This window comes from Garra rufa, chromosome 24 (assembly GCF_049309525.1).
Source record: "Garra rufa chromosome 24, GarRuf1.0, whole genome shotgun sequence".
Taxonomy (NCBI): domain Eukaryota; kingdom Metazoa; phylum Chordata; class Actinopteri; order Cypriniformes; family Cyprinidae; genus Garra; species Garra rufa.
In genome coordinates this window covers 39063506-39075637 of record NC_133384.1, presented here as the reverse complement: position 1 = coordinate 39075637, position 12132 = coordinate 39063506, and the positions used below count along the sequence as shown (strand labels likewise).

Below are 12132 nucleotides of genomic sequence, written 5' to 3'. Positions count from 1 at the left end.
ACGCTGAATTAAAGATGAATTAAGAAATAACACAATAGTAATAATAGTATTAGAAAATAATAAAATTGTATTTGTTTGTAAAACATTCTTTAATAATTTTAGTTTTATTTTTTTCCTACATTTAATTTTTTTAATAAAAATATATTTATTTATTATTATTATTTATAAAAATATAAAAAATATTATTTATTTATTTATTTATTTTTGCCAAAGCAACAAGTGTAATTTTTATTTAGCTTTCCAATTAATATTTCTCATTTTTATTTCAATTTTATTTCAATCAACAAAAAATGCTTTTAATAGTTTTTTGATTTTAATTTTAGTTCATGCTAATAACCCTGGTGTGCAGAGTAAGCTGAACTCAGTGTCCAGTCAGTAAACGAACTGATTTATTCTGCTGATTTAGTTCAAGTTCTTGGTTCCAACAAGCAGATCAAGCTCATAAATGTCCGTCATCAGATCAGCGATGCAGAAAGCGCTTCATGACCCAGAGGATTGATACGCTGTGTGCAAGTCAATCAGGGTTCACATGCATGAATATGTGGGCCAGTGACATCACATTACATACAGTATCTTAATTATTTCACAGGACATTTCCTCGTATATATGCAGATCGCTACAGGCCAATCTGTGTTTATGGGAGCCAGTCTCCTGGTATCTGTTTAGAGATGCTTTATGAAAATGGAAACAGCGTGAGAAATGAAAATAGCCTCGGTTGGATGACAGTCGTATCAATAGTCAGCCATATCAAATAAAAAGAACGCACAGTATGTTATAATATACTTACACTGAAAAAAACTGTGTAGACAATTTTATTCAGAAATGCTAATAAATATTCCAAATTAGTACAGAAAATGGCATATAACACTGAATTAAACATGACATTTTGAATTAGAAAGACTGAAATAGTATGTTCTGGTATGTATGTAATCTGAAAAAATGCTTTGACACTGAAATTATATACTATAATTTGTTCACTTGCAAATAAATACAGTAATTAAATAATAGAAAAATTTAAATTATGTCATCATGTTTTTCCAAAACTAAATTAAAGTGAACAAAATCCAAAAACCATGAGTTAAAAAAAATCTTAATAAAATAAATAAAATAAAATAAATAAAAAATAAAAGTATGATAAAATGTAGTTTATAGTTTAATTTTTAGTCATTTTGTGTGTGTGTGTGTGTGTGTGTATATATATATATATATATATATATATATATATAAAATTTTAAATACTTTGTAAATACATTTTAATAAAATAATTAAATACATTTTCAATTTTTAGTTTTTTAGTTCATCAGTGCATCAAAGTTAGATTTTTTTTTAAATTTTGTAAATTGTTTTATTTGTTGTTGTTGTTTTTAACGCAATTCATATTTTAGTTTTAGTTATTTTAGTGCATTAGTTTAAATTGCCTTTGTAATTAATGAAATTTAAAAAAAAATTATATATATATATATATATATATATATATATATATATATATATATATTAGGGCTGGGCGATAAAACGATAACGATATGTATCGCGATAGACAAGAGATCGATATCAATAAAAAATGTGTTCGATAAAACGTTCGATATTTTGTATTCTTCGTCGGCCCGCCCAGCCCCCCTTTAACGTCCAGTTAATTTTATTTTCTATATAGCGCCAGGTCACAATAGAAGTTGGTTATCTTTCGGGCCCTTGTTGTTGTATTAAACAAACTAAATAGCCTTATGTTATTTATCTCATTTAAGCGACGGCATGTGATTTCTGTCTACATGATCGCGCGTTTACAATGTCTCCTCACAGACGGGATTGCGGACTCCATTCATAAAAACGGACTTTACTATAGGGCGTAATGCCGCGGAATTCGTCGATTTTTGGATCAATAAATCAAAAGTTGGTCTGTTAATTAATTCAGATCGCGATATGGACTAGTGTCTGTGAAAACTGAAATGCAAAAAGACCGTTTCAATATGAATCCTGCATGTTCCGTTTGCTCGTATGAATGGAGGAGACGCGTTTTATTTTCACTACACGCATACTGCACACGTGACGCTCCTGCTAATTTTTGGCCTTTGCGTCTCACATGAACAGACAAACTCCAATCAATACATCTCCAAAGCTGCTGTGAGTGTCACTTTTTTTTGTCAATTTTACCGTTTCATTAGTGAAACTAGCATCATTCATACTGTATTACACACTGAAACTTCACGGCAACCTGTCAAAATAAAAGTACGGTTTAACATAACAGAACAATATTAGTCTTGTATTACTTTGTACAGTATAATGTAGGTGTTTATATGTTCACATTTAAATAATTTACATAAAACAATATATATGATTAAAAAAATATATAAAAAGAGTCGCCACTTAATTGTTGAAAAAATACTATTATTATTATTAAACTTTTTTAACTGAATACAATTTTTCTTCTATGTATTAATTTTAACAGTAAAGCTCCTTTTTATTTTTAAAAATAAATCAGTGATTTTGCTTTCATCTGATTATCAGAAAAATTAAAACAAGAATTTCTGAAAAAAGCAAAGATTGCAGGGCCATATTGTTCAAAATGTTAAAAGTTTTGGACCTATTTTTTCACTGAAATAAATGTTTTCGTTACTACACAAAGTAGGCTAAAGTACCGGGAAAGAAGTAACGTTGGCTACTGGCAACCAGCAATCTGTGCAGCAAGAAATATTATCAGCCAAGTACTTTGCAACAACCTCTGACCTGTGGTCAAGCCGTACTTCTGGGCCATACATTAGCTTGACCATTCACTTCATCGACAATGAATGGGGTTTTAATTGAGCATTAAGAGATAATTAAGTGTATATTGTGACTTTAGACTTATGTTTACATTTTAATTATTTGAGTTTTCCATAGTTGTTGACATTTCTGTCTTAATAAATGAGGGGATTATGATCATAGGAAGGTTAAGTTTAAAATAAAAATGTTTGAATGTAATAATTTTTCTCCTGGTCCTTATTTTTAAATGGGTCATAAAAAAATATCAATAATTATCGATATCGACCGATATGAAACACTGATATCGTGATATAGTTTTCAGCCATATCGCCCAGCCCTAATATATATATATATATATATATATATAATTTTTTTTTTAAATTTTTTTAAATTTTTTTTTTTAAATATATATATATATATATATATATATATATATATATATATATATATATATATATATATATATTCAGTTAAAGTTTATTTTGAATTATGAAAATGTTTTAAAAGACATTTTTGTAAATTGTTTATTATTAGTATTATTGTTAATATATTAGTATTATTAGTATTATTTTTGTTTTTAATTCAACAACAATTAATTCATATTGTAGTTTTAGTTATTTTAGTTCATTAGTTTAAATTGCCTTTGCAATTAATCAAAATGTAACAAAATGTATTTAAGATTATTTTTATTCAGTTAAAGTTTATTTTGATTAATGTAAATGTTTGAGTTTTAGTTATTTTAGTGCATTAGTTTAACTAAACTAAGATGTTTAAACTAAATGAAAATGAGAAATGTCATCTTTGCAATTAATAAAAAAAGTTTTTTTATATTTTTGTTAATAGTTTATATTATATATTTATATTATATATTTATTGTTGTTTTTAATTCAATTCATATTTCAGTTTTAGTTATTTTAGTGCATTAGTTTAAATTGCCTTTTCAATTAATCAAAATAAATAAATGTGTGTGTGTGTATATATACATATATATATATATATATATATATATATATATATATATCTTTTAAAATTTTTGTTAAATTAAAGTTTATTTAGTTTAAACTAAAAGAAAGCGAGAAATGCCATCTTTGCAATTAATCAAAGTAAAAAATAGTTTTAAATTTTTTGTAAATTGTTTATCTTCTTCCTTTTCTATTTACTGTTGTTTTTAATTCAATTCCTATTTTAGTTTTAGTTATTTTAGTGCATTAAGTTTAAATTGCATTTGCAGTTAATCAAAATGTTCACAAATATATTTTATATATAAATGGAAATGATAAATGGAAATGTTTTAGTTATTTTAGTGCATCAGTTTAAACTAAATGAAAATTATAAATGTTGTCTTTGCAATTAATCAAAGTAAACAAATATTTTATTTCAGTTTATTTTGATTAAAGGAAATGTTTCACGGCTTTAGTTTTAGTTACCTTTAATAACCCTGCTTTTAAATGCACATTATTTCGTACCGTTGAGTGCGAACAGTTTAAAATGTCAGCGTTAAATGAATTCATCTTCTCAAACACAGGCGTCTTGTTCGTGGCGGTTTCTCAGGGGTAAGCGCTTGCTCTTTCTCTGGCGGCTGACATTCTGGTGCTTGTTTGCGTCTGCGGCGCATGAGGGACCGTTGATGATGTCATGCGCGATACGTCCCGCCGGTGGCAGAGAGACTGGACTGACATTTGACTTTGGCTCTGTAACTTCTCAGTGTCAAGTGTGCAGATACCAGCCGCGACTTCATGTGTGCCGCTCGCACCGGCGGTGCTGCCTCCTGACTAAAGCCTGAGAAATTCCCCATCCATCCATCCATCCACACACAAACAAACACACACACACTTCGCTTCAGAAAAATCACAATGCAAAGTCAAGTGCATCTGCAAATATGCTGTGCAGTTTAATCAATAAATGCAAATATGTTGCGTTTTTTTCTTTGTATCACGGTAACCCTGTGCTTATGTTTGGGTCACGTCCTGAAAATACTAGTTAACATTATTGCATTGGACTCAAACTTCCTGACTTTGTTCACACAGGGTATAAGTACTTCTCATAAAATTTGTAACATTTTTCGTTATTTTTTGTGGGTTTTATTTCACCTAGTCTAAACAATTGCTTATAAATCTCTCATTTTGTTATATCATCACCAAATATTGGATGCAATCTTTTTGTCAACTTGTTTTCTTTCATTTAGGGCAGTTTTTTTGTTTCTATTTGCATCTGATTAATCGTAGGTCTAATTTATCTGAAAGCAGGTACCTTATTTTTTGAGTGAAAAAAAAAATCATTTTTTATGAACACTTTTCACAGTATTAAACTAAAAATTCTAAAAAAAAAAATTAGCTCTGTTTTATTTTGTACAAAATTGCTAAATGTCACACTTGTGGTGTTCCCGGGTCAAAAATGACCGGACTCCAAACTATTGCTTATAAATCTCTCATTATGTTATATTATCACCAAATATTGGATTTAATCTTTTTGTCAACTTGTTTTCTTTCATTTAGGACTGGTTTTGTGTTTCTATTTGCATCTGATGCATCGTAGGCCTCATTTATCTGAAAGGAAGCACCTCGTTTTTTGAGTGAGAAAATAATTTTTTTGAATAATTTTCACAATATTAAACAAAAGATGAAAAAAATTTGCGCTGTTTATCACACTAGTGTGCTTTAATGATTAATCAGGAAGTTTGCTTTTAAATGCTTTTATTTTGTACATAATTGCCAAAAGTCACATTTGTGGTGTTCCCGGTCAAAAATGACCAGACTCCAAACTATTGCTTATAAATCTCTCATTATGGTATATTATCACCAAATATTGGATTTAATCTTTTTGTCAACTTATTTTCTTTCATTTAGGACTGGTTTTGTGTTTCTATTTGCATCTGATTAATCGTAGGCCTTATTTATCTGAAAGGAAGAACCTCGTTTTTTGAGTGAGAAAATCAATTTTTATGAATAATTTTCACAATATTAAACAAAAGATAAAAAAAATTGGTGCTGTTTATCACACTAGTGTGCTTTAATGTTTAATCAGGAAGTTTGCTTTTAAATGCTTTTATTTTGTACAACATTGGAAAAAGTCAAACAATCGCTTATAAATATTTCATTTTGCTATATTATCACCAAATATTGGATTCATTCTTTTTGTCAGCTTGTTTTCTTTCATTTAGGACTTTTGTTTCCAGCCAAAATATCTAACAATTCTTAAATCAAAAAGGATTTTCTAGACGAGAAAAAAATATTTTCTTGTTTTCAGAAAAAAAGAAGTTAAAATTAAGTGAGTTTTTGCTGGAAACAAACAAACAATCTGCCAATGGGGTAAGAAAAATAATCTTGTTGTCTGCTTAAAATAAGATTATTTTTCTGACCCCACTGGCATTATTTATTTATCAGATTATTTAGCTTTTTTTCTGAAAACAAGACAATCATCTTTTCTTGTCTAGAAAATCCTTCTTGATTTAAGAATTTTTTAATATTTTGGCTGGAAACAAGACAAAAAAATCTAAATGCCAGAACAGCGCACAGACAAAGTAACGTTATTTCACCAGCAAGGCTTTAAAGCACATGCAAATAATGTACTTTTGTGATTGTGAATAAGTGCAGTGTCCCTTGAGTGAATATATGTTGTGTTGTACAGTTTATTGAGACGGAGGCACACTGTAGTAAGATACTACCATATTTTTTCAAAAGCAGATCGTGGAGACATTTTAATCGTCCATGATCAAAAATCATCATATACTGTAAATATGTGACCCTGGACCACAAAACCAGTCTTAAGTCGCTGGGGTATATTTGTAGCAATAGCCAAAAATACATTGTATGGGTCAAAATTATTGATTTTTCTTTTATGTCAAAAATCATTAGGAAATTAAGTAAAGATCATGTTCCATGAAGATTTTTTGTAAAATTCCTACTGTAAACATATCAAAATGTAATTTTTGATTAATAATATGCATTGCTAAGAACTTAATTTGGACAACTTTAAAGGTGATTTTCTCAGTATTTTGATTTTTTGCACCCTTAGATTTCAGATTTTCAAATAGTTGTATCTCGGTCAAATATTGTCCTATCCTAACAAACCATACATCAATAGAAAGCTTATTTATTGAGCTTATTTATATGTAAAATTTAACTTTATGACTGGTTTTGTGGTCCAGGGTCACATATGTAGTAGATTGGAGGGTGTATGAGGCTGATGGTGGTGTGCAAACACACGGCTGACATTGGTTTGTTTGGTTTGTTTGTGTGGCCTAGAAGGGTCGGAGCGGCTCAAACACACATCGGTGATGTCCCTGACAAGCTGCTCTCCTTCACAGGCATCAGAGACGCTCCAAACGCCTCCACAGAGAGACCAGGAGCGTCCTGAGGAGACCCCAATCTCGTCACGTTAACCGAGACAGATCTGACCGTTCACTGACAAAAAAGTGCTGTAATCAGGATGCTGAATTTAAAAAAAATATCTAAGCATTTTTAAAACAAGATTTTATGTATCTTGTGTTGCTGATGTCAAAGGTCGTGTTTAATCAAACTATTTTGGAGCAGTGTTTGGAGCGTCTCCAAAAAAAAACTACCAGTCAAAAGTTTGGACACACTTCCCCATCAAACTTTAAAGTATAATTTATTTCTGTGATGCAAAGCTGAATTTTTCAGCATCATTACTCCAGTCTTCAGTGTCACATGATCCTTCAGAAATCATTCTAATATACTGATTTATTATCAGTGTTGGGAACTGTTAATTTGAATAGATGAAAAACAAACAAAAAAATGTTTGCACTCAGATCGCTAGTAAATTTCACAAATAATTACACATTTTTTTCCCGACTTATTTTCCAAAAAGATTTGTGTTTTTTTTTAAATGTTTAATTGAATTTAATTCATTTATTAATGCATTTATTTTACAATGTATATATTCACAATTTCTGTATATAAAATAAATTTTTGTTTGACTATTAAAACTAAACTGCATTTTTGATGAAAAGCTTTTTAAGATAAGGAGAAACAAATTTCTGACTGGTAGTAATAATAATAAAAAAATAAAAATAATAAATGAATTAATTAATAATGACCACTAAATATATTAGTAATATATTACATTCATACTGCTATATTAATATTATTAATATATTAGCAATATATAAATTAATTAAATGATGTACATATTAATATTTACTTATTATTTACAAAGATCTATTGACTTATTATTGAAAGTATTATATGGGGGAAAAAATATTTCTGTCATTTAAGCATTGAAAATGTTTACTTTTAATAGCCGGATTTTTTTTTTTTTTGCTTATATATATATATATATATATATATATATATAGAGAGAGAGAGAGAGAGAGAGAGAGAGAGAGAGAGAGAGAGAGAAATTGAGCAAATATCCATTGTTAAAATAAAATAAATTATTAAAATTAAAAAATATATTTAAAAAATTATTAATATTATTGTAGAATTTTTTACAAGAAAATACTATTTTATTATGTTTGCTTGCTGTTTTTTGGAATGATCTCCCTGGACCGTAAAACCAGTCATAAGGGTATTTTTTTTATTGATATTAATGCATCATCTGAATAAATAAGCATTCTATTGATGTATGGTTTGTTATCTGAGGGTGCAAAAAAATCTAAATATTGAGAAAATCACCTTTAAAGTTGTCTAAATGAAGTTCTTAGCAATGCATATTACTAATCATGGTAAATAATGTACATTTTGATAGTGAGATTTTTTTATATTCTATTCACTTTTTGTTAAAAGTATCATTATATCAGTAAAGAAATGAAAATAGCTTTAATGTGTGTAATGCATGATTAAAATGCATCTGAAAGGAAGCTCTGAATGATGTGTGATGTGAATCTGTGTGTGGGTGCGGATGCTGAGATTGAGGGCCGCAGAAGGAGCCGGAGCGGCTGGGCGCTATGAAAGCAGGACGCTGCAGGGTTCAGCCGCTCTCAAAGGAGAAACCGCAGTCAGAAATGCTGCTGCGAGGCCACAAAACAATTCCTGCGTGTTGGGTTTTTGTTCAGTTCTGCTGGCCTTCCGGCCGACGCGCTCCTCAAATGGTATGGAAATAAAGAGTGGGATTATCCTGAGAAAAGACAGGAGCGCTTGCCCAAATCTGCTTAACCCCTCGCTCCCGGGAGTGACTGAATTTACTTGACAAACAAAACAACTGTAGATATTGATATTTAAAGATATTGAATAAAAAATCTAAAAATCTGCAAATGGGGTCAGAAAAATCTTCATTTAGTAAAAAAGTGAAAGTGAAAATTTAAAGGGAAAACAAAATTATTGTATGGCTTCATTTGCAGAATTTTTATTTCTTGTTTTAAGCAAAATGTCAATTCATTTTATTACATGTTGCAGAAAATAAGATATATTATAAATATATTAGTAATATCTTATAAATATTGTCTTACAATCTTATTAAAAAATGAGTGTTAATGTTAAATAATGTAGTTAAATAATGTTAACCATTATAACAAACTGATTTTAACACGTGTAACCACTAAAAAAAAAGCCAAAAAATACAAAAAATAAAATAAAATAAACAAAGTTTACATTAAAAAACTAAAATGACTAAAATTACAAAAAATATTTATATAATATTCTTTAGAAATATTTTATGCATTTTGAACAAGTGTATCCACTAAAATAAAGCCAACAAATACTAAAATAAAATAGTAGATGTAAAGTTAGAAATATTGCTTTGGCTGAAATATGTTTACATTAAAACACTAAAATTACTGAAATTACCAAAAATATGATTAGAAATTAAATATGCTTTAGAAATATTTACGTTTTAACAAGTGTAACCACTAAAATAAAGCCAAAAATACTAAAAATAAATAAATAAATGAAATGAAATAAAATAAAATAGTAGATGAAAAGTTAGAAATATTGCCGTGGCTGAAATATATTTACATTAAAACACCAAAATTACAAAAAATATGATTAAAATTAAATATGCTTTAGAAATATTTTTAATGATTTGTTTATAATGAATAATGTTGTTAACTAATGTTAACCATTAGAACAAACTCAACAAGTGTAACCACTAAAATAAAGCCAAAAAATACAAAAAAATAAATAAATAAATAAATAAATAAATAAATAAAATTAAAAAAATCAATTATTAAATGAAATGAAATTAAATTAAATTGTAGATGAAAATTTAGAAATATTGCCTTGGCTGAAATAGGTTTACATTAAAACACTAAAATGAAAAAAAAAATACTAAGATAAAAATAAAATTAAATAGTAGATGAAAAATTTGAAATATTGCCTTGACTGAAATATATTTACATTAAAACACTAAAATTACTAACTACAAAAAATAAATAGAAACAAAAAATAATTTGAAGTTATAAAAAAAAAACATAAATTAATAAAAACTTTATTTATAAACTATAAAGACAGATGCTAATTCAGAATATTAAAAATTACAACACTGCAAAAAATGCTTTTCTTACTTAGATTTTTTGTCTTGTTTCCAGCCAAAATATCAAAAAATTCTTGAAACAGGAAGGATTTTCTAGACAAGTAAAAATTTGTGTCTTGTTTTTAGTAAAAACAAGTCAAAATTAGGCGAGTTTTTGCTTAAAACAAGCAAAATAATCTGCCAATGGGGTAAGAAAAATAATCTAGTTGTCTGCTTGAAATAAGATTTTTTTTCTTACCCCATTGGCAGATTATTTTGCTTGTTTTAAGCAAAAACTCACCTAATTTTGACTTGTTTTTACTAAAAACAAGACACAAATTTTTACTTGTCTAGAAAATCCTTCCTGATTCAAGATTTTTTAGATATTTTGGCTGGAAACAAGACAAAAAATCTAAGTAAGAAAAGCATTTTTTTTAATTTGCATTCAGCATGCCAAGACTATGGTACTGTGGTATAGCAAAATCTCTATAATCATCATCTCTCGACTTTAATATCTCTGAGAGCTGTTTAGACTAAACATCTGGTTGAGGTTTGAAGGAGCCACTTGTTGAGGCTGTGTGCCGTTGTTTGAGCTCAAACATATCTGGGATCTCAGAGGTTGAGCGTGCAGATGTTCCCATTGTGTTGTGTGATTTGTGGCCGCACCACACCGCATGCTTGAGCAGATGAGAAATGATCTCTCGTCCAATCATTCAATCCAATCCGGGGAACAGATGGTCCGATCTCGCTCACAAGAGCACAGTTTCACTCTGGAGCACGTCTGATGTGGATAATAGTATCTTCTTATTTACAGACACGCTCCAGACCCGCAGCAGCGTCAGTCGTACTCGTGTCATTAGAGAGGTTCGTTGCGTTTGTTCGCGTCCAAATGAGCGAAACGCTCTTAGCGATGGCACTACAGACCAGCTGCTGTGATGACTCTGAATGAGAGACACGTGGATCAAAACATACAGATCAAACCCTCAACAAAGTTCTGGTGGTTTCATGAAAATAATTACTAGCAGTGACGGTTTTTGAGTTTGAAAAACTTGTTTCTCATAGGCAACAATGGACAGCAACAGGTCTTTTGCTGAAGGATTCACAAAACGTTTTGCTATTTTCTTCTTATTTTCAAACTTGAGAATAAAGTTAATCCCAAAAACATTTTTTCCCCCTTATGACTGTTTTAAAAACAAACCTTGAGAAGAAGTTAAATAATAAAAATCTTAATAAATAGTCTCTTTTGCTCACCAAGCCTGCATTTATTTGATCAAAAATACTGTAAAATACAGTAATATTGTGAAATGTTATTACAATTTAAAAGATCTGCTTTCTATTTGAATACATTTTAAAGTGTAATTTATTTATTTGATGCAAGACTTACTCGTCTTCATATTCAGATATTACTCTCAGAGCCACATTGAGATCCAGTTATCTCTAAGTATGAATGACATAGGGCCTTGAAAATGAGGAAGCTTGAGGAAAAGTTTATTAAGAAGCAAAATCTTAAAGGATATTAAGATATCTTTATTACTTCTTGAGTTAGACTCATTCAAACTTTGAAAAAAGTGTTTTTTTTTCACATTTTTGGACATTTCCCAATTGACATATAACGCAACAAAGACTGTTGAAGTTAAAAGGTTTTACTAATAGAACTACCAATCTCTGTGTAAAACCAAAATAATGATGCTGCAGTCTTCCTAAAGTAATTTTTTAAAAACAAACCTTGAGAAGCATTTTAGGAATTTTCTTAAAAAATCTTCATAAATAGTCTCTTTTGCTCACCAAGGCTGCATTTATTTAATCAAAAATACTGTAAAATACAGTAATATTGTGAAATGTTATTACAATTTAAAAGATCTGCTTTCTATTTGAATACATTTTAAAGTGTAATTTATTTATTTGATGCAAGACTTACTCGTCTTCATATTCAGATATTACTCTCAGAGCCACATTGAGATCCAGTTATCTCTAAGTATGAATGACATA

The 12132-nt window shown here is 28.9% G+C and overlaps 1 protein-coding gene across 1 annotated transcript in view; it reads left to right on the top strand.

The window, feature by feature from the left end:
* Nucleotides 1-7117, top strand: part of ptprma (protein tyrosine phosphatase receptor type Ma) — a 154477-nt gene extending 147360 nt beyond the window's left edge. The window contains exon 10 of the mRNA XM_073830665.1: nucleotides 7043-7117. Coding sequence (XP_073686766.1) covers nucleotides 7043-7117 — 75 coding nt within the window. The remainder of the gene's footprint in view (nucleotides 1-7042) is intronic.
* The last annotated feature ends 5015 nt before the right edge of the window (nucleotides 7118-12132 follow it).